General features: G+C 34.6%; 1 protein-coding gene across 1 annotated transcript; it reads right to left on the reverse strand.

The window, feature by feature from the left end:
- Window positions 1-26,185, reverse strand: LOC143355600 (uncharacterized). Its single transcript, XM_076790560.1, has 6 exons — window positions 25,865-26,185; window positions 16,304-16,447; window positions 13,881-14,041; window positions 7,434-7,715; window positions 5,004-5,244; window positions 1-819 (listed from the first exon to the last, which is right to left on the reverse strand). Exons 1-6 carry the CDS (start codon window positions 26,183-26,185, stop codon window positions 577-579), a joined length of 1,392 nt encoding a protein of 463 aa, XP_076646675.1. The 3' UTR covers window positions 1-576.
- Window positions 26,186-27,357: the final 1,172 nt, after the last annotated feature.

Below are 27,357 nucleotides of genomic sequence, written 5' to 3' on the forward strand. Positions count from 1 at the left end.
TATTAAAAGGATTTAAGAATTTCCGTACATTACTTAGAACGTATTGAAATTATTACACAGAAAAATCAATTCTTATTTTGGTGCTGTGTCTTTGCTGTTGATACAATTATATTTTGCACAAAGATCCACAATCCAGCTAATTACGATTTTAGTGGTTGGATCATTTGCCAGAAGGACTACCTCATCTGTTTTACTTGTCGAAAATTTATAAGAATTTTCAAATACAATTATTCTTCGAACGTCTTCGAACCCGTTCAAATGTTCTCAAACGGCTTCAAACCAGTTCAAATCGTTCGAATTTTATGAACTTTTGTTTCACTTGTCGAAACTTTATAGGAATTATGAAACATAATTATTGTTCGAATGTCTTCGAACCGGCTCAAACGTTCTCAAACGGCTTCAAACCAGTTCAAATTGTTCGAATCGTTTGAATCTCGCGGCAGCTGAAATCACGACGGTACGATCAGCTTTGCCAATGTAAAACCGCCTCCACAATTTTAATACCTAGGTCGCAAAGTATTGACAAAGTTAGGACGTGTGTGAAGACAATCCGCTTCCTTCTGCTGAGTTGCTTCGCTAGTTAGCGGATTCCGAGTTGGAGGACGGCGAAGATTCCGGGCTCTGCACCAGCGGAGTGTCCCTGCCGATCATGGGAGTGAGCAACATGCCACGTGGACTGAACGTGTCGCAATAGAGATTCTCCTTTTTGTGGACGCGTCGCACGTGGCTTCGTAGGTTGTCTCGGCGAGCACTTCTGTACGCACAGTGTGGACAAAGGTGCGGTTTCTCGCCCGTGTGCATACGTCGATGTTGAATGAGCTGAATAAAACAACAAAGAGGATCATCAACAATATGGTAATGTCTCCATGTATTTGAAGAAAAAAACGTGCAAATATCGGTGAAACAATATCGTCGCACGTATGTGATGTTCACAATCTGGCAACTTAAAAATAATCAAATTAATCTTATATGCTAAAAGCGTATAAGAGTTAAAGTCGTAGTACAGCGCATAGAGATAAAGCTAAAGTGGTCCACATACGGTACTATTTATTGGGCTAAACTTTGACTTAGGGGACCACAAATTTTGGACTTTCATAAATATAATCCCGTAGATTTTGACGATAAAATGCCAAAAATCCATGTTTTATCGTTAGGAATTCGATGGTTCAAAAGTTATGCGTGTTTAAAGTTGAACGAATTCAAGCGTTTTTGACAGTATATTTGCAAATCGTTATTTCAATTTCTGAGTATTGTTTCTATAAGAAGACTGTGTATTTCTTAAGATCGTATATTCTAGAACATAATTGTAATAATATTTGATGACCATAAATTGTATAAAATATCCGGCATAAGATTAAATGAAGAATACGCTTAGGTACCCCAGTGAATGATACTTACACAAGCAAACATATCATAGAACCATTGGTCCACCTCTAAATACAAATTGCTGATCTCACGATAACAATACTTACTTTAAATACGTGGAATGTCATTCGAACAACTGCTGAAAATGTCGATCTCTTCAATTACTGGATATTTTACATGCAGAGGGCATCATAGATGTTATTTTTTCGTTTAATACAAATTATGTTCATTCACTGGACAGGTCACCCTAGCAAATATACAGGGTGGGGCAATAACTATTAGCACCTCAGATATCTTCGAAACTATAAGTTTCACAGAAATATTTGCTGAAATAAAATTGCACAGTACGAAGGGGGCCTTCCGGTGGCTATAATAATTTTTTTGCAGGTGGAGGTACTTCAGAACTTGAAGGTCACCTTCATTTTTTTTTTAATGGATCGGTACGTTTTTGTTTCCGTATCTTGATAGGGGATCTTAAAACGAGTTCAACGACCTATTACATAAGGTCATTGAAGGTCATAGAAGGTAGTGAAAGGCGATAATGCTTACGGTTTTGGTAGTGAATGAAACATACGTTTATGGTAGGTGTTCGAAATGATGACCATCACTGTCAATGCAATATTGGATTCTTTTTACGATTGATTGACTTGCAAGTCTTACAGTGTCAGAACTTATTGACGCACAGGCTGCAATAATTCGCTGTTGCATGTCGCAAAGTGTAGTTAATACTTCTTTGTACACGAAATTTTTCATCGAGTTCCCTTCGCGCAATCAATGAATAACGTACTGGACATCCATCATGTTGATACCATATGGGTTGTCATGCAAGTAAAGATAACTCTTCTAGCAAAAGACCCAATGTATCCTTAATAAAATTAACATAGATGTTGCCATTCAAATTTCCATTGATTAAATAAGGACCAATAATTTTATCACCTATGGTACCGCACCATACATTCACAGACCATTGTTTTTGATGTTCAACCTGTCGCAGCCAATGTGGATTTTCCGCTGTCCATAAATGCATGTTATGCAAATTAACATTCCCGTGATTTGTGAATGTTGCTTCATCAGTAAATAAGACGGTACTACGAAAAACCTCATTGTTTTAAATCTGACATTTCGACAAAACTCAAAACGATTCATGAAGTCGTTCCCATGCAATTCTTGGTGAAGACTAACATGGTACGGATGAAAGTGACGGTGCAAAATGCGAAGTACGCTCCTCCTACTAATGCCAGATTCGCGTTCAATTTGTCGCGAACTAATATGAGGATTTCTAGACACACTTGCGAGCATACCGATTTCCATTTCTTCGTTAATTACTCGTTTCTGACGTTCAGTTTTACGAACACTTAAACTACCGGTTTGCCTAAGTTTATCACACACATTTTTAAATGTTTGACGCGAAGGTTGAGACTGATGTGGATATCGTTCAGCATACAAGTTTTTCGCCCTTACAGATGCATGTTTATTCTCAGTGAAGTAAACGGTAAGCATTACGCCTTCCTCTACTGTTTACAATACGTACGTGCAATTTTATTTCAGCAAATATTTCTGTGAAACTTATAGTTTCATAGATGTCTGAGGTGCTAATAGTTATTGCTCTACCCTGTATGAATTCAATGACAAACCCTCTTTGGTTATAATTATTTTATTATGAAATTTGTGAGTACTGGATATATTTACGACGTTTTTCTGATTAAAATGACAAAAAACACGAAACAATTTAGATAATATTCACGTTTAATTCACGACAGAACCTCGGTTATCCGAACTTTTCATTATCCAAATACATACGAGCTTCAACTGTAATCTAATACTACATATAACTAGGCAACAGCTCTATTATCCAAACTTTCATGCTCCACTGATTAGTACGGATAATCGAGGTCCCACTGTAGCTTAAATTAAACAAGTGAATATGACCAAAATTGAGCCACGTTTGATGTCACCTCAACGGTTTTGATCTTAATTCTTACACTAAGAAAAGGAACCCGATTACTGTGGGAGTATCCAATTATTCTGCCTATATATTAATTATACTTATTTTTAAAAGAATGAATATTAAAACAGAAATATTTCATTTTTTTCATTAAAATCAGTTAATACATATGTTACATATCCCTTTTTTAATATTCATTATGATCTAGAAATGAGTACAATTAACATAGGCGCAGTAATCGGTACTCACACAATAATTGGGTCAGAAAAGATTAAACTATTCGCGTTGTTGAAACAATTCCGATAGATTAACCTGAAGATACTAGTCAAATCAATTATGGTGGAGATTCTCTATCCTATCTATTAAGAGCAATAGTAGTAGTAAGAGCAATGTAGTCAATAAATAAATATTGTAAATTATTTTTAATCGTATTTTTAACCATTAAACAATTAATCTGAAGTGTCAATGAATTAATGTAATTATTAAATTGCCGATTTTCAAAATCATATCTCCATCGATTTTTGATAAATGTGAGAGTGAAGCAAAAAATTTTATCACCGAGAAAAAGAGTCTTTGTAATAAAAATCAAATAAAAATATTATTAACAATAAGTCTGACAGAATTGACTTATGGAACAAATATAATTACGAACAAGGTTTCATGAAGACAAAGGAAGGAATAATGAAAAACAAAAACTCTTACATACACATACATTACAACATTCATTGCGCTGCACACATCAATCATACATCATACATAGCATACGTCATTGCTTACATTGTTCACACACTTCAGCCAACAAATTCCTATTAATCCGCCCAGATCTAATTTGATCATAAGTATAAAATTTATCAATCCATTACTCACGTTCTGTCGACAATATTAAATTGCTAGCTGAGTTACAGACTTTATGTATTTTTGCCAAAAAAAAAAAGAGTATGTTCAAATGCAAAATAATAAAACCGTTTGTAGAATTTAAAAATTCTGTTGCATTATTTTCAACTCATTAATATTATTAAGAAAAGGTATAAATGCCACAGATAATTTTTATTTTATATACAAATCCGCAGTTTACTAACGAGTATAGAAGAAGTAACTTCATAAATGTGTTCAAGTTTGCTTGTATTCTACAAATTCACATATGCTAAATACTCACACTATTTCTTAAAAGAGGTCAATAAAAAAAAAGAAATTTTGCATTTAAGAAATTTTATATTATTTTTTACCATATGATTTGTATGTATAATATACACATACCCTTGAACAGAATGGTCACAGAATAACTAACACAGTACTGTCCAATACTTTACTCGTTAAATCTTTCCATATTAACAATATAAATATCAGCCAGTCCTGTATTGATTTTCAGTGCATTCGAGGATCACCGACGCCGATCCCAGGCCGTTTACACAAAGCGAAACATTTGATTTAAGAGTGACACAGAATACATCCAGAGGTAGTTTACAAAATTCAAAGGGCCGGAGTAGAATAGCGTAGAATTTACGATCAGCCGCGGGATTATACGAGCGTGGCAGAGATAGAACTCTAGAAACAATCCAAGCCCATAGATTATACTCGCCGCTATATTTTTCAATTCTACGCGATTTCAATTGGCTCCGAACGTTTCTATAACTCGACGGAGACGAGGATGAGGGTGGAGGGAGGAGAAGAGAAAGAGGCAGAAAAATATTACCTTTTTCAATTGAACCGTGCGGAAGATGCAAATGTCGCAGCAAAAGTATCGGTCGTCACGATGCCTTCTCATGTGTCTGCTGAGATCGACCTCGGAGGATCTATCTGCGCCACAGACGGCACAGCTCACCCTAGTTTCTGGTGCTGTTCCCTTCGCGTGTGCCCTTAAATGCCTTTGGAACGCCTTCTCGATGGTGCAGGCGTACGAGCATAATGAGCACCGATACTCTTCCCTTTCGTATCTGCGCATACGAATTGTACCATTAGTCGAATTTTATGAAGACAATCACATTTTTATCTTATCTACCTACTTATTCGCACCTCCTTCTTGAATACTATATATGTATATAGGGTCTCTCACGTAAGTGCAACCCTCAGAATATCTTCTTTAATTTTGACAAAATAAAAAATTTTGTTTTGTGTAATTTGAATGGTATCAAGTGGCCAGTATCCCGCAGAGGTTGTTTTTCTAAATGATGGTTTTTGTCGTAGTTTTCAAGGTCATCAATATTTTTTTTAATAACTACATATATTTTCGTGTTGCATCGCGTAGGTCATACAAAAATACATTCAAATATACATACTGTGACATGACCTTCAAATGACCTTGAATCCGATGTGTTAAAAATTGTTGATTTTACAGACGCCTGAAAAAAGTGTCAACTTTTTTCATTAAATTATAACAGCTGAACTAACGAACCGATGGGAATGCGTTATTAGGAGCTAATAGTGAAAACACAAAAGTATCTGATAAAAATGATGTCGGTTGAAAAAAAATGTTTTTTAAAGAAATTGCTTTAAAGAAATGCAGGAGAAAATCGTAGGGGAATACTGAAGAATTTGTACCCTTTAAGAACGTGTTTTTAAAAAGGTGAACACTTTACAATTGACGAAATTAAAATTATTTGGAGTGAACGCAGCACCGCGATATACAGTGTTTACTCGATATATGTCCAAAACACGGGTCTAGCCAGGGACATACATCGGCCAGAAAATACTATTCGTTGATCCACGCTGAACGTAAAAAAGGACAGCGAAGCTCTAGAGGCCTCGGTTCATTGCCCCTCATGGGGTATACCCCGCGGCAGTAGGGATAGTTCTGGGACTTTTATCGTCTAGGCATTTGGGACAAATATAGGATAAATAACTGTACCGCCTCGGACGGCCGACTTATATCAGGTATGCGACCGCCACAGGATTTAATAACGTTATAAAGTGTTGGGAAACCTCTCTTTTCATCAATACTATTAATTGTTGGAAACATTTACTATCACTGGATAATGAATACCATGAGAGAGCGGTGAATATGTTCCATTGGGAAACGATGGAATAGAGTGTGAAGGAAGTTTCGATTAAAGATTTAATGTTTTGTTGTATGAAATGAGGATGAAAGTGAAAAAAATCTTTCTTTTCAACCGACATCATGTTTATTAGATACTCTTGTGTTTTCACTATTAGCTCCTAAAATCTCATTTTCATCGGTTTGTTAGTTCAACTGTTATCATTTAATGAAAAACGGTTCTCTTTTTTTACACGTCTGTAGAATCAACAATTTTTAACATATCGAAAAATCCTTTGAGATTCCGAAAATCCGAAACACTACTCCGCAAAGTATCCGATTTCGCGTGGAATGACCCTAAACCCTTTATACAGTAATACCTCGGTATACAGTGGATCCAATAAGTATTTAAACACTAAATTTCCCTTTTTATCTAAGATATTTTTCGATGGTATATCGACTGGGAAACTGAATTCACTTTTTGGTTGAAAATGTTGCAAATCGAAACGTCTATAAAAATACTGAAAAATTTTGCTCATGACTAAAACACCACCGTGGATGTAAAGATGGAAGCTTCCTAGTATTTCGGTAATGGAGAATTCTTATATCATCGGTTCGGATGATCGAGCTTCTACTGAATCATCAATTAAGTGAGTAAATATTATCCCAGTTATATCGTGTTTGGTACCTTTTTAATTAGAACGTTTACAAACGTATTGCTGGAAGTTTTACGAAGAAATAATTAAAAACAAAACAGTTTTGTCATTAGATTAGTATTAACCATACTCAACTTATTCAAAGAGTACGGGTGTACTCTTCGGGGTGGTGATAGTGAGGAACAATTTTACTGAAATATTGTGCACATCTCTTTCATATTTGCATACTGTATATGGAGACATTATTGTAGTTGTAAAAAGAGACAAAATAAAAAATGAGTGTCTCCTAAATAATAATATTTTCTTCTTACACCCTCTACTTTCCGAGACATTTAAAACAATGGTTTTCCAACCTCCAACGTTGACAAGAACTCTGGTACCACCCCGTTGATATGAACAATGTCGAAGAAACAAAAATCGCGAGCTTTCGTTTCAGATAGAAAAGAGATCGGTAAACGGGGGTAAAAATTTACAGAAAATTTTTAAGTACCTATACCTGACGCGTTGCAATGCCAGTGTTCGTTTTTTTCCCGTCGGTGTCATGCCCTGTGCCACGTGCGCGGCCACGTGGGTCTCCATTTCGCACCTGCTGCTCGTTGTGAAATCACAGCCCGAGGACGGACAACTTTTCGTTTCTCCTGTTTCCGTGCTAGTCACGGGTGGATGGCAATCGACAATATGCTTTCGTAGGGCTGGCCTCGTTGGTGCAACTACGTCGCAGGATCCGCACGAATAACCGCGGTGAGCATTGCTCACGTTCGGACTGCTTCCTCGCGACCTGCAAAATTGTGTTGCGATTTTAAATTTCCGCGAATGCAATGCCCATATACAGGCTGCTTCGTAAATCCTAGTACAACCAGCCAGCGGCTGAATCTACGGGCGTTACATTCAACCCTCGCATGACAGGAATTGGGCCTACTTTGATCCAGACAAGTAGACTGTAAATTTTATGTTTTTAGGACAATATGTATCGAGTAACTGCAATGTGAAACGGTAGAAAGATTCAAAGAATTGAAGAGCACTGATACGTGAATCACTGTAATATTCCGACACTTTGTTTTGATATTGGACCATACGACTTGGATTTTTTTTTAAGTCAGAACAATCAATTTGCATTAGTTTGAAAAATTGCAATTGGCCGGGATTACAGAGAAAATACTAAAAGTTGTTGTTTACAACTTTCTTATGTGGGCCTTTATTGAAAATTTGAAAAATACGTTTTGTAGATCTGTATCCATTATACAGATTTTGAAAAAAACGACAGGCATTTAAAGATGTAAAAATTAACGTATTTACAAGAAGTGCCTTGGAAAATACAGGGTGTTCGACTACAGGTGGGAGAAAATTTAAGGGGGGGGGGTCTCCATGACAATATAAGACGAAGAATACAATGAAGACAATGAAGAATAAAATTGCGATTTCGGCTTCGTTATTTAGTTATTAACAATTACAAATCCGCCTAAAATGCGGCAACTCGACCAACAGAGACAGTCACGTATCAAGTGACAGATGCATGCTTACCTTGGTTTTTATTTGGGGCGAGCTGAAAATGTTTTAAGGTTTAACAAATCATTCGTTGGACGATATTGAACCTGCCTACTCGTTAAAACCACAGGGGCATTTCCACTATCCGCCCTATGGAATTATCCAGTAGAAGGCCCTTTTACTTTTTAATTGGTCTAACACTTATCCAGAAATCCTTAGACATGCACTATAATTGTTCATAAAACCATACATAATACATTAAAAGGTAAGACTTGGGAACCTCCTCCCCCTCCTTTCTACACATGACCTACGTCATTCTATTCGTTTTGACATGCTGAACACGAAATATACGTGTCATTTTTTGGCGCAAATGAATAGTTCCCGAGATATTCGCGAAAAACTACCGCTACTACTGCATACATGAATCCTGCGTATACCTACGCGTCTGTGACGGCGCACAGTGTGTTAAATTAAAGAACTTTCGATAGAAATGAGGTAGAGCGATGAAACTTTTTTTAAATTAAAGCTGAAACTTTGTAGAATATGGGAAAAATAGGGAGATTATGGTACGAACGTTTTTTAACCTTGAGAAAATTCGTTAAACTTGCACAATTTCAAGAAAATTATGGTTTTTTCAATACCACGAGCGGAAAAATTTTTTTTTAACATGCTATACATCATTTCCCATAGATTTTTTCACGCTGATTTCAAATCTGGTCTCAAAATTTACGACCTCAGGATTTTGCAAAAAATAGATTTTCGTGACAAAAACTAATGAAGTCATTTTTTCGTTGAAATGATGGGATGGTAATAATCTCTCTATTTTTCCCATATTCTACAAAGTTGCAGCTTTCATTTAAAAAAAATTTCATCACTCTACCTCATTCCTATCGAAAGTTCCTTGATTTTGAATCCGATTTTGTCCAAATTGCCCACTGTGCGGCGCGCCGCAACATGTATGCAGCATAGGACTTCCTTTTTTCTACTCCTCAGCGCGGCGGCCAGCAAGCAACATATATGTATAACGGGCGAACTTGTTAAAAAGATGTTTTCTCTATAGAATATAGAGAAGTCAGGATTTCTGAGATTTTTGACATTGTTCAATTTGAAAACATCGCTCGCTCGCTTCACTCGCTCGAAAGAAAAAACTAACCCAGACCAACACCAATTCCACTTATTAGCAAATCACGTTAACGCGATCACAATAAATCAATAAAAAGAAATATAAAGGTATGCTAGTTTTAACTAAAACTACTAACAAAAATTATGAAAACTATTAATAATTAAAATTAAACGAAAATAATATGTACAGAAAAATTTAAATCACTCTAAATATTTTCTAACGCACATGAGATATTTGAAATTCGTGAAAACAGCTGTCTTGAATCAGTGTGCATACGAACGCAAGCTTGTACGGACGATTCCTCTTGCACAAACACACTTTCTTAAAACGTTCAATGTAGGTGTTTTTTTACGTGGGTGCAGTTAAAGACTTCACATTAATTTCACGGACATTTTACTTTGCGTGTGCGAAAGTCATTGACGTGCGTCAAACGCGAATTAGTTCTGTGCGATTTCGGTACGCAAGTGCATTTTTGTGAATACTTGCACTTGTGAGGATTTCATTGAATATTTGTGGACACAATGGATACCATTTTATAGTGATCTCGAGTAAATTATTTATGTGAGAACAATTAAAAAGTGAAATGGAATTGATCCCTTCTACTCGATAATTCCATAGGGTGGATAGTAGAAATGCCCTTGTGGATTTTAACGAGTAGGCAGCTTCAATGTCGTCCAACGAAGAATTTGTTAAACCTTAAAACATTTTCCCCTCGCTGGGACCCCAAATGAGAACCAAGGAAAGCAGGGATCTGTCACTTGATACGTGACTGTCGCGCGCCTCTATGACGTACGCAACGCACAGCTCTGTTGGACGGGTTGCCACATTTTAGGCGGATTTTTAGTTGTTAATAACTAAATAACGAAGCCGAAATCACAATTATTTTATTCTTCATTTTCGTCTTATATTGTCATGGAGAACCACCCCCTAAATTTTCTCCCACCTGTAGTTGAACACCCTGTACATTAAAAAAAAATTGATAAATAAAACAGCAAGTGGTCTTAAACATCATCACTTATATAGTTATAAGTATGGTCCGTCATTCGAAGGTTAAACGATTCTAGTTCATTGCAACGTCTACCAATTTTGATGAAATTTTCAGAATTAGTACGATTGACTCAGATCTAGGCCCACATGGTTGAATATATTGTAAACGATTAAAGCTACCAAAACCCGATTTTTATAAAAGTTGTTTGATACAATGAGATATATTATGTGGGGTAAATCATTTTCATATTGTTGAAGTAGTAGAAATGATTTGGCTGAAATAAGCTAAAATAATTTTTTTTTTAATGCACCCTATATTCTTGCATACATAATGTTATAATTAGACTGCGGATTTTATGCATTTCAAACAAAAATTAATGGTTGTAATACAAAACAATGCAGAGATTACAAAAGTTGCAGAATGCAGTATATTAATTTTATCGTGTGAGAATTATTAAAAGAAGAAATACATTTAAGTAAGTTAACTTGTACTCCTTACAATCGACTTAGAAAATTTCTATTTTGCATAAAGATCCATATTTAGCATAGCTAAATAATATTTCCACATTCTCTAAAGATTGATAAGCATAATACATACAAGTTTTACTAATTTGGTTTACTAAAATGAGTGTGTATTATTTCCTTACATTAGGGGGACCCATAAATAATCAATTATTTTGAAATGTAAAACAAACTTTGTAGTAAATTCAAGTTTTTATTTCTTAATTTATTATATGATCTTCATCATTGTTTAGGACAGTTTGCCATCTTTCCTGCAAATTTTCAATCCCCCTCTTATAGAAATTCAGAGTTCGTGATGCAAAATATGACTCGAGGTGCCTCCTTACATCTTCTACAGAAGTGAATGTTTTATTTCTTAAATAATGCTCCAGAGAACTGAAATTATGATAGTCAGAGGGAGCAATATCCCGTGAGTACGGTGGGTGCGGTAAAACTTCCCATTGCAATTCTTTGATGTTTTCCTGAGTGAGTTTCGCTGTATGGGGCCGGGCATTCTTTTTCAATAGTTCTGAATACAGTCGTTGTAATTGCTGACAATACAACTCAGCAGTAACTGTTCCTCCAGGTTTCAACAATTCAAAGTGAATTATGCCACGACAGTCCCACCAAATGCACAGTAACACCTTTCTAAGTGATAAGCTAGGTTTAGGGGTTGATAATGCGGTTTGATTTGCAGAAAGCCATTGCTTGGAACGCTTTATGTTATATCCATTTTTCCGGAATTTTTCAGGAATCCATTTTTCATTTCCGGTAACGATTTTGCTAAGAAATGGATCTCTACGAAATCTGGATAGCAATGAAGTGCAAATTGATCGACGAATATTCTTGTTGGTCTCAGATAATTGATGCGGTACCCATATTCCTTGCCTAAATGCCTTTCCCATTTCGTGTAGGTGCCTTTGTATAGTTAAGCATGTGGACCCAAGGCTTCTCGATAATTCTTGTATGTTTAATTTTGGATCAGTTTCCACTAGAGATTTTAGGGTGTCGTCCACTTCGAGGCCTGTCGAGAGATCATAATCACCAGCAGCAAACCTTCTGAACCAACATTGACACTTGTTGACCTTCAATACATCTGCATAAACATCGCAAATTTTCTTTGTTGTTACCGTTGCATTAAATCCCGCGTGAAAATGAAAAAGTATGCAATGACGAATATGATCCTCGGAAGGTACGGACGCCGTCATTTTACTACAGGGTTGTAAAAAAATTATACTTTCTAGAATATTTTGAACACAGGCTGCTTTACCGAAAACTGTAAAAGAATACGTGTTTCCTCTTCAACGATCGGTACAGAACTAAAGGCAAAACAAATTCTTTGCAAATAATTGATTACTTATGGGTACCCCTAATTACACAAGTATAATTCTTTTATGCTAATGATTTTGACCATCGCACATGATTTCTATACTTTAATTAAGGACCTCTTTATTTTAATAAAGAGAAATAGATTTTCAAGATTCAAGCATTAAAACAGTGCCTAAATTATTAAAAATAATTCGATATATAATAAATCGATGGTTAATAATGAAATTAATCAATATTCACTGTAAAAAAAAAAGCACCGAACCATACATTACCATAAACTATTTCAAGCTCCTTCCACCGTAGAACAGCGAGAAGCGAACGGTGCGACATTCATTTTAAAAAAATTCCCCAATCGCGGCATTGTGCTATTAAAAAAGTATCCGAAATTTCGCGATCGGTATTCGCGAAGCGTCCATAACTCAGGGCAATCCAATATCCTTCGATTGCTTTGATTTACAGCGTGATTTATCTGGGATGTTTGAAGTATCAGAAACGAATTCGAGCGAAACGCATGATTTGTCCTCGAGTTCGACAGATTCGTCGCTTTCGTTTTATCGATTCCGCGGTGAGCTAAATAGAAGCCCACAACTTACATATATACCTCTTTGTCCATTATTGAATATAATTTTCTGTAAATCCATCATTGATTTAATTTTCTGTAGATTCGATTTTGACTTAATGTTTTCTGAACAATCTCTGGATCCATTTTCATTATATGTACTCCACATGTTGGAAGGTGCTGTTTATTTTTGAAAGTTAAGTTTTAATACAATATGGTATAATTATATTTACCTATGCTTTCTATACTTAAATAAATCAATAAAATCTTATGAATAAAAGGAATAAATTTTAGTGCAAAGAAGAAACAAGAATCGATTCTTGAACCATTGGGGAACCGATATAGTGGAATCAAAAAGATGACAGTTATGGAATTAAAGAAAAAACATATGGGATAATGGTTCTTCACAACTGTTTCTGTTATATAACAGTTTTAAACAGCTGTTGTTATCGAAACCATTTCAAGCCCTGGTCAGTAGCCTCTTAGCAGTTAGTATTCAATTAGAAAGGTTTTGGCATGCACCCCACCAAATAAGCTGGCGATGAACGTGTTAACACGCATCTGACCGGCATTTTTTCTCTGGTCATCTTTCTGTTCCTTCTTGTACGTTTTAATAAATCAAAACTTCATCTTTCGTTCATGTTTATGAATTATTTTTTTAGTTTAGAGAAACTAGAGTCATTTATTTGCTGGGATGCACAATGATTAATATATTGATCACACAAGTGCACATATGAGAGGCACAAATCTTTAACCAGGTATCGAAATTCATATTTGTTGTAATATATAAAAGTAAATGGAATTTAATTGGGATCTTTAAGAGGCAAACGGGTTAAAGTAGCATCCACTATAATAAACTTTAACTTTATAGTTTTGCTAATTGAATTGCTTTGATTTTGTGGGAATTTTTGGGATTGACATTTGGTACCTAACATGTTAATTTGTAAATGATTGCATACTTCTCAGTGTAAGACGAATGTTCGCTCTCCGAGTCGCTGTCGGAAGGGATGTTAGGGATTTCTGTGGCCTCGAGAGCCGCAGTCGCTGCCGATAGTCTTCCAAGCATGGCGGTGTATGCGCCAAGGACCCAGCCATTTAGAACCGGTGTAACAGTCCCCTCCTGTTATTCAATAGAAATATTGTTATAGGTTATTCAAATGATTTAGTTTTGAAAAGAAAATATAAATACAGCCTGTTGGAAACAGGAAACCGGAAGTGTGCTGATGATCGTAAAAGCAGTTCCGCTATAACGAACAATCGTTTCCGGTTCAGAACAGAGTTTCGAAACTCTATTATATGTATATTCAAAAAATACTATATTATACTATTATACTTTTGAATTTAACGATCCTACATTTATATTCAAAGATTAAGTATACAACTATAATAAAGTTATTTTTCATATAAATCCTGCATACAGTGGATCCAAAAAAATGGTCGACAGTTGAATTGTGCTAATTTCGTGAAAGTAAATAGTACAACCGTAAGCCTTTACTCATTCTAAAGCACGCAGCCTCTACTTTCGCAGAGCAGTGATCATTTTCCTCTAAGATATGTTTACATGTTTTAACAGTTGGGAAACTGAAGACCCTTTTTTCCTCAAACGTTTCCAGAAACTTTCAAAAAATTTTCTTATAAATTAAACTACCATGAATTCGAAGATTGAAGCCTCTTTATAACAGCTCCTTAAGAATTGATGTACGATTTCCGTCACTGTTTTATGGAACAAAAATGAGGAACAAGTGTGGTCCTGTAAAGCCCTCGTCAATTAGTTAGTACATCAATTTTTAAGACATCGTTGTAAAGTAGAAACTTGAATCTTTAAATCTATGGTGGTTTCACTCACGAGAAAATTTACCAAAGTATTCACAGACGTTTGAATACGTAGTATTTACGAGAAAAACACTGCTTCAATTTCTCGCCCTGCTACGTCATGAAAAACAAAATCTGAGAATAAAATGAACGATGGATTATGAAACTAGAGGCATCTAGCTTAGAATGAATCCAAATTTATTTTCGCACGATCATTTTACGAAATGGTCACAGTTTAAATACGGGGTGGCCGGAAGTCGTAGTGCAACTAGGCAGGGGTGGTTCTATGTGTACGAATAAGTCGAAAAAAAGGAATAACATGTTTTCCTTTGACGCCGCGTTTTCAAGAAAATCGAGTTCAAAAATCTGTCAGGTTCGCGTGCTTTAGTATATGCAGGAAGTAGAATTGGTCGGTCATGATCAGACTCGTCAGACGATTCGTATCGAATAACGCGCTTATTCGATACATTTTCAAACTCGATTTTTTCGAAAACGAAACTTCGGATGAAAAAATGTTATAGCGACATTTTTTCTTTTTTTTTGTGCAGAATCGGGCACCCCCTGCCCGATTGTACTACGATTACCGACCCACCCTGTATACGCAATTTTTTCGAAGATTGTAGTTTTAGTGTTCTAATACTTCTTGGATCCACTGTATAGTGTTTTCTCGATTTATGTATGGCTACAACACGGGTCTACTCAGGATTATATATTATCGTCTAGAAGATATATCATTATCGGACATCATCGGAATTATATCATTTTCATTAGAAAAATACCACGAATATGATGGTGAAAGTCTCATAAAAAAATAATGAAAAATAAAGAAGTTTTGTTATTGGATTAGTAGTGGCTTCCTGGTGTCAAACCGATATACCCGACCCATATTATGTTACACTCCTCGGTGACAGAAGTCTTTCGAGCTTCTTGGCCCCTCACGAGGTGTACCCTGCGATAGTGGGGATAGTTCTGGTACTTTTATCGGATAGATAATTACGACATACATCGAGAAAACACTGTATATTACAAATTTCATCGCTGCATTTGTCTTTGTGACTAATGAAAACATTTTCGATATCAAATCTGTAAACAGTTGTAATGATAGATGTTTGACTTGCACGATCGAATTACTTTTTGCTGGAGGTAGTATAAGGAATTTCAATATAGAATGATCGCTCGCGGAATATGCAATAATGATTCCCTATTTTTGCATTCACATCAATAAAATCGTAAAGTGGCATTTCATTGGAATGAGAAGAATGGTGATTAAACGATCGATGTCCAAAAATACCGAAGCAAAGCGAGAGATACGATTAGGTCGACTGGCGATGTCGCGAATTGTTAATAAGAAAGTCGATATGCTCGCAGGCTGGATTAGTCAGATCCGAAAACGGCGTTTAAATGATATGATATTCAATCAATTTGCGTCCAGTCGATCATTTCACGAGCGGATTAAGTCTCATATTTCGGTTACGACATTACTGTCTATTTTACACATCAATTGCCAATTACTCGGTTCCATTCTCCTTTTAGACCGAGCTACGCGAAATTGATCAAACTCGAAACGTACCTTGTCGAAAGCAAGGTAAGCCATCGGATCAAGCAGCTTCGTCGGAAGATTATTGTTGGCCGAGCGATGGGAACTGTTTGTACTTCCACTGTCGCTTTCCTCCCCCGCATCTTCGTTGTCGTTGTTCTCCTTTGGAACTGATGTCTGCGCAATAAAGAAAAATCGATTCTTAATTGTAATTTTAACACATAGCTTATCAATTTTCACGGTTTTCATTGTTCCGAATACAGTGAACTCGCGATGTCAGCAACTCGAGTCTTGATGTCATTTATTCTCCAAGAGTCATTCTTTGATCCGCGACGAAATGCCACGAATATGTTGGTGAAAGTCCCATAATAAAACAGTGACCAATTAAGAAGTTTTGTTTCGGTCTCTCGAGCTTTTTGGCTCCTCACGGGGTTTACCCCGCGATAGTGGGGATAATTCCGCGACATTTATCATCCAGGCCTCGGCAACATACATCACGAATTCGCTGTATAAGATGCTTTCTGAGATAGTGACGCGTCAACCGGTGACGCGATGCACAATGTGGTATTTGGCCCGAAAAGCCGGAAAAAAGTCAATTTCAAAAATTTAACGTAATTTTTTTTATTGCTCGAAGTTGTTGAATGTGTGAAGAACAATGTACTAAATTTTTCTTATTCATTTGTAAGTTTATGAATTTCTAAATTTAATCGAAAGTCAAGAGATTCTATGACTTGTATTGCCTTTCCCATCATGCTATAACATATCGTACATTTATGAGTGATTTGTACATGCTTTAAAAAAGCTGTGTAATTTTTTGCATTATGGATATCTTTAAGTAAGTATGGACTACACTTTCAGACTGTTTTCATTTTTTTTATTATACTTATTTATAAAGTTATTAATATTTGTATATGATCAATAATTCAGAAATTATTCTTACAATTATAAGACTTCATTAACGACTTTATTATGGTTCTGAGTGAGTCCCGATGGTCTTTTTGGTCTCATTATATTCGGTAGGGATTTGTGATTTCAAGTTAATAAAGTTTCGTTCCGGATTTGTCCGGATTGACGTTTTATAGCTAATTTAGTATTAGCGTTTAGAAGTGTTTTACGTTCGGCGTATTAATGGTAATAATTTAAAAATATTCTTAAAATACATATCTACTTATTAAAACATTTCATGATCTACATATTTTGTATTAAAATAATAATTTACATCATTTTAACATAATTTACGTGTAAAAATATTTTTTCCAGCTTTTCGGTGCACGTACTCCACAATCGCCACGATTTTTCAAGGGTTTCCGACAGACTCAGGAAAAAAAGGTTCGAACAAAAGATTAATAGTATTCAGATGTCTACAAATTTCAATACATAAAATTTCGGAGAAAACTTTTTTTATAAAAAGTGAGGATCAATTTAATTTTTTAACTGTTAAGATACATTTTTGACTTCATAATGTTATAGCTGATGTTAAGACGAATTCAACGACCTACTACATTATGGCATTGAGCCTATATATAACGCTTAAATAATTTTTTCCGGCTTTTCGGGCCAAATACCCCACTGTGCGATGGTTCGCCCTTAATACATAGGATGCCCCAGCATCGGTGGTACAACCAAGAAAGGTGTGATTCTACATGAAAAAAATCAGTCGAAAATGGAGAATAAAATTTTTTCATATGAAGCTTTGTTTTCGAGAAAACCGAGTTTGAAAATTCATTTTGTGATATGTGCTATGACTTTAATTTGATTTTCTTTGCCTAAATCACGAAACTGTAGCAGTCACTGATATGTGATGATTAACATAGCGAGTATGTTGAGTAACAATTTATTGAGTCATTGTGATTTTGAGGAGTTATCTTAATTTCGAAAAAATATATCGCATTCGAAATAATCAGATTAAAACAATCAAGTTGAGATCTGTCGATACCACTTTATTTAAGCCACCGCGTATCGGCTACCAGAAATATTTCAATACTGATCCACAACGAGACCTCTTGCATTAAATATGATATTATATACGTAGATATTTTAGTTATAGTTTCTGAAAAAATGTGAGCTTTACAGCTTATTGTTAATCTGATACTAACATACATTCTATGAAACATGGATTCTATTTCAACTGATATCATACCTGCTTACATTCTGAGCGTTAAAACATCGAAAATGTTACAATTTTAATGCTAATGAAAATTACCAATTATTAACAATTAAAAAAATAATTATTAACTACTTTTTGGGAATGTAATTTGATGAAATCTAGCAATTACGAAATCATTTTTGAAACTACATAATCTCAATACGTTTATTACACATTTAATTTATAATGGAGATCTTTTAGATTATATTTTACAATAGCAATTTCATTTATGGATCATCATTGTTGCATTTTTTACTTTCGCTCGTGTCCCTGTATGAAAGTATTACATATAGTAAGGCGCATTCCACTACTAGGGCCGAACGAATCGCATAAACTACATTCTCGCCTTTTAATCAGTTCATTCGGCTAAGGTGTTATGACGGTAGATTGACTCTTCTGGCCGCAGAGACTATTGTGATCAAAGAACTTATCCAGTAATTAATCGGTAAACAATTACAGTGACTCTTATTAATGTTCGGACACTCTTAGAAAGACGATAACTTTTTTAGATATTGGACCATACTACTTGGACTTTTCTTAGAAGTTAGAACAATTAGTTTATTACATAACGTGGGAAAATTTTTAAAAAATCCAATTGGTGAGAAATACAGAGAAAATACTAAAAGTTGTTGTTTAGAACTTTTTTATGTGAGCCTATTAAAAACTGCAATTTTCACCATCTTGAAACAATTGTAATTCACTGTAACGGTGACTGATTTGTATGAAATTTTCAAAATATCTAGGATAGAGTGGGGCTAAAAACTCCAGTGTGTAAGAAGTCCTGACTTAAATATCTTTGTTTGTTTATGGTCGACTAAAATTTGCAATATACTGTAAGTAGTGTGGGAGATACTGAAATTAACCATAGTAGTCGCAACCGTAGTGACATCGTTAGTTGTTTTCAAACATTCGTTTGCTTCAATGCACGGATACATAGAATATTGTATATTGTTTTGTTTTTCTTCTGTGTACTAAACTACTGTCTGACCAACGTATCAGATAAGTATACTACTATTTTATGATCCTTTAGCAATTTGTATATACTTTGGTTTTTTTTTTAATGATAATTGTTTCAATGTATACATCGATGGAACTACAAAGGTACCATTGGAGCAAAAAGTCGCTTGGGACTTATTAATTTAAACGCTTTGAGACCCATTGGGACTTTGAAGTCCACTTCTACGAAGTTCGTTCTTCAATTGTTGGATGGCAGCACAAGCTTATTTCTCTTTGGAAGCTTGCTAGAGACAAGTATATAAGATGATGTAAGGCCAAGATGGATGCTAGGATGGATTTTAAAAGATTAAAAATCGTCCATTCGACTTATATTCTCATGTAGAATTACCCTCTCCACGGTTGTACCAGCAATACTGGGACACCCTGTATAATGTCACAAGCTGTAGAAAGCGAGATAGACTAAAAGATGAAATTATCTAAAGTAGCTAGAGTATCTATGATGCTCGTTGACATTCTCTAAAAAGATTTATTTTGAGATACAAGAAAAATACAAATGACGCTCCTTTTTCCACGGCAATTTTTTTCCGTTGAACAGAAAAACACTTTAACTGAATATATGTGGAAAATGTTTTAAATTTTCCATGGTTTGAGCCCAAAAGATAATAATAATAAGATAATAATTTTTGTTTTTGTAAAAAAAACGGTATGTTTTTACTTTTTGTTAAAGAGAAGCCAAAATCATTTTAGAATTTTTCGTTTAAGCTCGCCGAATCGAAAAATATCTTTGTTTTGTATCTTAAGTGTTTTGCTTGAAATATTGTATAACAAAAACAATTAATATAATGAATATCTGTTAATTTAAAAGGAATTTCTTGCTTATTTACTTTCATATTACATAAAATACCAGATATAAAATAATAGAGACTTTATGCCCTGCGCACGGTGGTAAAAGTAAAGTAAACTAGTTATAGTTTATACAAGAAAAACAAGTATCTCTAGTCCGTTACTACTAAATGCTACATAGGTTTATATGAAAAATTGCATAAAGTATTTTTAAAATTTTCAATAAAGGCCCACGTAAAAAAGTTGTAAACAATAACTTCTAGTATTTTCTCGGTAATCCTGACCAATTGTAATTTTTCAAACTAATGCAAATTGATTGTTCTAACTTCTCAAAAGAAATCCAAGTTGTATGGTCCAATATTAAAAAAGTAATTGTCTTTTTAAAAGTGTCCGAATATTAATGTGAGTCAGTTTTTTCCTGTCTTTTACTAAATTAAAAAATGTATAAACGTAGGCTCTTAAATGCTTTGTCAAAAAATTACAACAAAATTATGAAAAAACGGGGATATCTTGTATATTGTATACACTATTCACGAGAAACATAATAATGAAATATTTCTATTGAAATTGAAAATTAAAAAAAATTCTACAACTCCGACAGAGATATTCAGATGTTTTGTTCCTTTTGATTCGTCGTGTATATTAATACCAAACGAAAGTAAACTGTAAATTCTAAGTACTAGTTTATTTAAAAAATTACTCGGTCCAACGCCAACTTTGCGTTTCAATAAACAATATGCGATCCGTACAGAGATTTTGATACACTGCAGGAAAATTTGAAAATCGTTTCCCTTGCACTAGACCATTCAATAGCTCATCCAAAGAAAATACTACATGTCGACATGGGTGGTAATAATGGAGTGACGAAGAAGATCAGGTTTTCCCGTAATTTCTCTTATCCTTCCCAATTGAAAATTCTGAAAAAAATCAGTCATATTTTAGCTATTACAATGTACATCTATAAATTTTTACAGATGTTTTAGCTTCGAAACCGATTTTAAAAAATAAAAAAATTTTGAAACGCCGATTTCTTGTAGTAGTTATGAGAAACTATGTTTAGATTTTTACAGGTTTAGCATCCCGTTATGGTTTTTAACATATAATTTTTTCAGATTTTTTAATTCAAGAAGCAAAGAGAAATTACGGAAAAACCTGATTTTCTTTGTCACCCCATTAATACCCCCCATGTCGACATATAGGGTAGAAAATTGGCCCAAAGTATTTTCTTTGGATGAGCGTAGTATTTTCTTATCGAATGGCCTAATGCAAATTCAATTTGGTTTGGGGGCACTTTTGACCTGCTTATCCGGCTACACCTTTCAGTTTTAAAGAGTCAAACTGTATCTTTTGTACAAAATGATTCTGTAGACTCTTCCAAATAAAATAGCATTACCTTTATAACATTAGAAATAATATTTAACACGTTAAGTGCCACGTCGGTCTTATATGGTAACGATAACTTTTACTCAAGTTCACAAATTAATTTTTATTGTGATATACCCATTCGAATAAACCGAATTTGATTAACAAGGGAACATTCAGTTGATACAAGCCGATTTTGATGAAACTTATGTGAGATATAGTTTTTCGAAAACTATTTGACTTTTTTTATCGGCAACCATCCACTCTGAAGGGGCGAAAACAGCCCTCTAAGTTGGGGGGGGGGGGGAACCACATTTTTTGAGATATCTCGGAAACCAGAGGTCGAAAAAATCACATTTTTTTAAATTGTGTGTTTTCTAATGGGGAATGTAGTCGCGCAAGAAAATTTTGACAAAAGTTTTTTGTTTAAACAACATATTAAAAATTTGTTTTTTTTTGCAGTTTCTCTTATTTATTGTGAGTTCATTTGAAAGTAAACTCAGGTGTATGTTGTTTGATCCAAAATAAGGGATACGCGTTTTAAGATTTTTTTCTTTTTGCCATTTAACAATAATTATGCATAGTGAAAGATAGTCTTGCACCTGGCATGCGGAGGAAGGAATTCTGGCTTGTTTTGTAAAAGTATAAGGATTTAGTACAAACGTGTATAGCATTTTGAACAATAACCACAATAAGCACTGGGTTATATATCGTTCATTGTTTTATTAGTAGCTAAAGAAGGTGGCGCAAGTAGCAGTGCTAATCACCGTGGCGCACAATGGTTCAGAATCGTAAAATAGGTGGACAAAATTCATATCTCTGTCAACTATGCTGTATTTATTATAAGGAAGGCTGTTTTGGGGGTTTTCAGTTCGTAGAATCCGAATCTGATGTTATCTTTTTGCTACTATAAAGCACCCTTATAAAGCAACCCTTATGGGAGGGTGTTTTATCCGATAAAATCGAAAATTCTTTAATTGATTTAAAAAATAATTTTAGACAAATAATGTTAGAAAACATACCCACGAAACTGTATAATTAAAGAGTTATTGTTAATGAAATCAGTGAAAGTTTATATTTCAGAATTCTAGGTGAAAGTAATTATAATGAATGGAGCTCTAAAAATTCATCACATCACATTTTGTTTAATTAGATGTTTTTTTACACATTTATATAGTTTATTAACAATTATTTAATTATTGAATGAAACAGCTTCTGATTAGGGGCTTTATAATATGTACAAATGCATGTTTTTAAACAAATGTCTCACGGTTACAGACGCAAACGGACGCAGCTAAATTTTAGTTTAATTATAACAATACTATTTACAGAAATCGATATTGAAAGAAATTTGATGCACCTATTTGCACTAAGAAAGTTACAGCATTTTTAAAACAATCTTCATTGAAGAGATATCTAATATTTTTACGTGAAACTGTAGTAGCAACTTACTACTTTAGTAAGAGTGAAGAATTCGTAAGAATTAACAAAACAGCAAATAAATACCAGTATTATAAAAGTTCATTATTCATTTGAAATAAATTTTGTGTAGAAAATATACACGGTATTCTCAATCGTCGCGTAACATATACCGGATTGATCACTGTTTCGAGAGAGCATCGACGCTTGAATGTTTATAATTCGATTGTTCTAAACTATTACATGATCAAGGACCGCCACCTTTTGAATAGGATTTAGACGAGTATTAATTTATCGGTAGATCAAATATTAAATCATTCCATGTCTTGCAATTTTTCGAATTTTGTGCTGCGCACAGTGGTACCAAACGGCCAAAAAGAGGCAAAAAATCTGTAAAAGCGAAACTATCCAATGCATTTATTTAAAAATTTGTAGAGACATTGCTACAAGTACAACGCTTATTTGGCAAAAAAAAATTTTTTTTAAAGTTGTTAAACATTAAGTAATATGGGTTAATCGCAAATCTCTGTTTTCTGCCCATTTTTTATTTATGGAAGCATACAACAAATCCTTTAATAGATTTTGGTCTGGCACTGATCGTTTTGGCAAGGTATAATATTGAACTACCTTTGTGTAAAAAATCTTGAGTCCCTTCCTAACCCTTTCACCGCAATTTAAGTTTAAATATCAACTTTCAGAATTTCCAAGAATGAATCGTGCGGAAGTTACGGTGTATTTGATATTTTAGGTGAATTTTTTAGGAATATTTCCAAATAATAAAGGAAAATGTGAAATGCATATAATTATTAATTCTTTATGTATAAAAAAATATTTATTAACGAATTGAAGAATTGAAAATTTATAAAATGGATTTTTATAAAAAAAAATTATTTTTGTATAGCCTAATAGTGCGTGCATGATGTGCCAAAGTTAGATTTTTGAAAAAAAAATTTTTTACGGAGATATACGCATGGTAAATAACCATTTCCTCGCTCCTGGGAATTCATCAGTTTTCAGTGCGATAGTTATGTGATTACTCCGTCTATAATTGAATACTTGGGGGTCTACAAATCATATGGGTTATTGCAAATGGCTTCAACTATTAACTGGCAAAACAATTTTTTCTATTTAAAATAGTTCCAGATCGAAGCTATTCAAAGGATTTTTTGTATTCCTCCATAAATAAAAAATGAGCGTAACGCAAAGAGGCCTCAGGTTAGTCCACATAAAGAAATTATTTAAACATTTTTTTTATTTAAACAATTAATTCTAACTAACTATTTCACTTTTTCCTTCATTAGAAATGATATATCCCTAAAACATTTCACCTGAAACATCAAATAATCATGACATCCGCGCGATTCATTCTCGGAAATTCCGAAAGTTGATATTTAAACTTAAATTGCGGCGAAAGCATCTCGAAGTATCTTATGATTTTTTGCACAAAGTTAGATCAATATTACACCTTGTCAAAACAATTAGTTCCAGATCAAAATCTATTAAAGAATTTGTTGTATGCTTTCATAAATAAAAAATGGACAGAAAACAGAGATTTTCGATTATCCCATATTACTTAATGTTAACAACTTTCTGCAAACATTTTTTTTTGCCAAATAAGCGTTGTACCTATGGCAATCTCTCCACAAATTTTCAAACAAATTCGTTGGATAGTTTCGGTTTTACATATTTTTTGCCGCTTATTGGTCATTTGGCACCACTGTGTGGCGCGGCGCGGCGGTGTAAAGATACCAACTGTTGTAGCCAATTCGCCTGCGAATTTCAGCGGTCGTTGGACCTTCGACATTGGAGTTTTCCTCGTTGTATATGGTAGCTCTGAAAAGAGCTGTTGGCAAATGCCGGACACTACAGTTTTACCTCGATCATTTACAGCATTTGAAGCAGAAACCAATATTTTCAAGAATTTCTATTGGATGTTAGGGTAAAAAAGGGGGAAATGTAAAGTAGTCTACAGAATGTATAAACACGGCTTTGCTTCGTGTACTATTTAGTCCTTCTGCGTTACGGTTTGAGTTTTGTGACTTCATAAGACAGTGCTACATAAATCATTTCTGACGATAATGAAGGTAAACATACAATAATTATATTATTTTTACTTCTCCTGATTGTTTAGTTTTAGATTCATTTTTACAAATATGAAGGTCAGTCCGATGAATGTTATAAACATTTTGATGGAAACATATAGTCACAGCTACAATAACAAGGAAACTACATTCCCCATTAGAAAACACACAATTTAAAAAAAAATGTGATTTTTTCGATCTCTGGTTTCCGAGATATCTCAAAAAATGTGGTTTTAACCCCTTCAGAGTGGATGGTTGCCGATAAAAAAAAGTCAAATAGTTTTCGAAGAACTATATCTCACATAAGTTTCATCAAAATCGGCTTGTATTAACTGAATATGTTCCCTTGTAAGTTCTTTAGAATGCAAACGGGTTAAAGTAACATCCACTATGATAAATTTCAGCTTTCTAGTTTCGGTTTCATTAATTAAATTACTTCGATTTCGTCGGTACTCTTGAAGTTAATATTCAGCACTTAAAGCAGCGAATGCAGTGTTTAGTCTATATATGTCCCAAATGTCTAGTCGATAAAAGTCACAGAACTGTCCCCACTGCCGCGGGATATGCCCAGTGTGGGGCCATGAACCGAGACCTCCTAGAGCTTCGCTCTCCTTTTCTACATTCGGCGTGAATCAAAGAATAGTATCTCCTAGCTGATATATGTCTCTGGCTAGACCCGTGTTTTGGACATATATCGAGTAAACACTCTAGCTGCTACTGACGTTTTAAAAACAATTTGTGACCATCGTTCTCCGACTTATCCTAATTAGTAAATGTTTCTCGTACCTGGTTATCATTTTCGTCCGATTTTTCGATGTTTCCTTCGCTGTCGTCGCGTTGCTGCTCATCGTTCCTTTCGGTTTCCTTTTTCTCCGCCTCATCCCTGTCCTTGGAAGATTTCGTGACTAGTTCCATGGGTCCATATGGTGGTCCGGCCGATGTCAATGGTAACGGCACCATGTCCGGTTGGTGGAGAGCGCTCAGGGCAAACGCTGCCCTAGGGAGCAGCTGCGTCGCGCTTGGAGGCAGAATCGGGTGCCTTCGGGCGAGACGCGGGTCACCCCAAAGTTCACCCGCGGCGTGAAGACTCCAAATCCCATATTCCATCTGTGAAATTCACCACAAAATAGCTTCTCGCATCTAGGACTACAACCAATTTAGGTTTCCCGGATTTTTCTTAACCTTTAGGCCGCCCATGGACGTCCGGGAGGACCTTTTCTAATAATTTCGGCTTTCCGGTGCTTGCTACCCTTGTCATTAATAATTTCGTTCCCAACAACTCCCTAGCATCCTTAATGTTTTGTTTAAAATGTGCTTCATAAGGCAGTTCCTTGAATGGTGCCAATTTAAACAATTTTTTTACTCATTATATAGAAAATGATATATATATATTCATTTTCCGTCCAATGGAGTCATTTTCGAGAAAAACGTCTAAGACAAAACTTTTACATTTTTTTGCGTACAATTTGAATATGCAATAAAAAATACCAGGTCCCATTAAAAAAAACGACTTCCGGTTTGAAAATCCTATTTCCGGTTAGTACCGGAAATTGCAACTATCACCATTTGATAGAGTATACTCGAATTAGTTACTAAAATTTTTTTAGTTTTCAATAAAAATCACTCTCCATCATTTTAATAGGGGTGGACGGGTGGTCTAGGACACCCTGTATATATATGTTGCTTATATATGTATTACTTATCCAAGTAAAAAGAAATTAAAAATAAAATAAAAATTCAGGGTTTTCACATGCTGTTATCCAATTTTGTTTAGATCTTTTTATTACCAATATACATAATATGTGTTAAGCAAGAATGATTATATTAAATTTTTATCTGTTACTCGTATGTATCATATATAAATTTAATTAGAACTTAATTAAGAACTTTGATTATATTAACAAACAAGATATGTGCCCTCTATTCAATCACAAATTTTTATTTTCAAAAATGTTTGTTGTGTATCCTCATCGGAACATTTTTAAAGATATTTCACAAGTAATAGATTCCAATATGGCTTATTAAAAAATTCGAAAACTGTTTCGAGTTCTCCTTCCTTATGTTATTCATATTGCTACATATGATATTCATATTGCACCAATGCATATTATCATACATTACTTGTACTTGTATTGTATTCGTATTAAAAATAATTTGAATATCATAATACACCAAAGTTTTTCATAAATATCACAAATGAAACAATCCGACTCTCTCACTCGCATCGTAGCTAAACACCGAAAGAGTTAAATGAAAATTAAATTGAGAAACATTGTAAC

This window comes from Halictus rubicundus, chromosome 7 (assembly GCF_050948215.1).
Source record: "Halictus rubicundus isolate RS-2024b chromosome 7, iyHalRubi1_principal, whole genome shotgun sequence".
Taxonomy (NCBI): domain Eukaryota; kingdom Metazoa; phylum Arthropoda; class Insecta; order Hymenoptera; family Halictidae; genus Halictus; species Halictus rubicundus.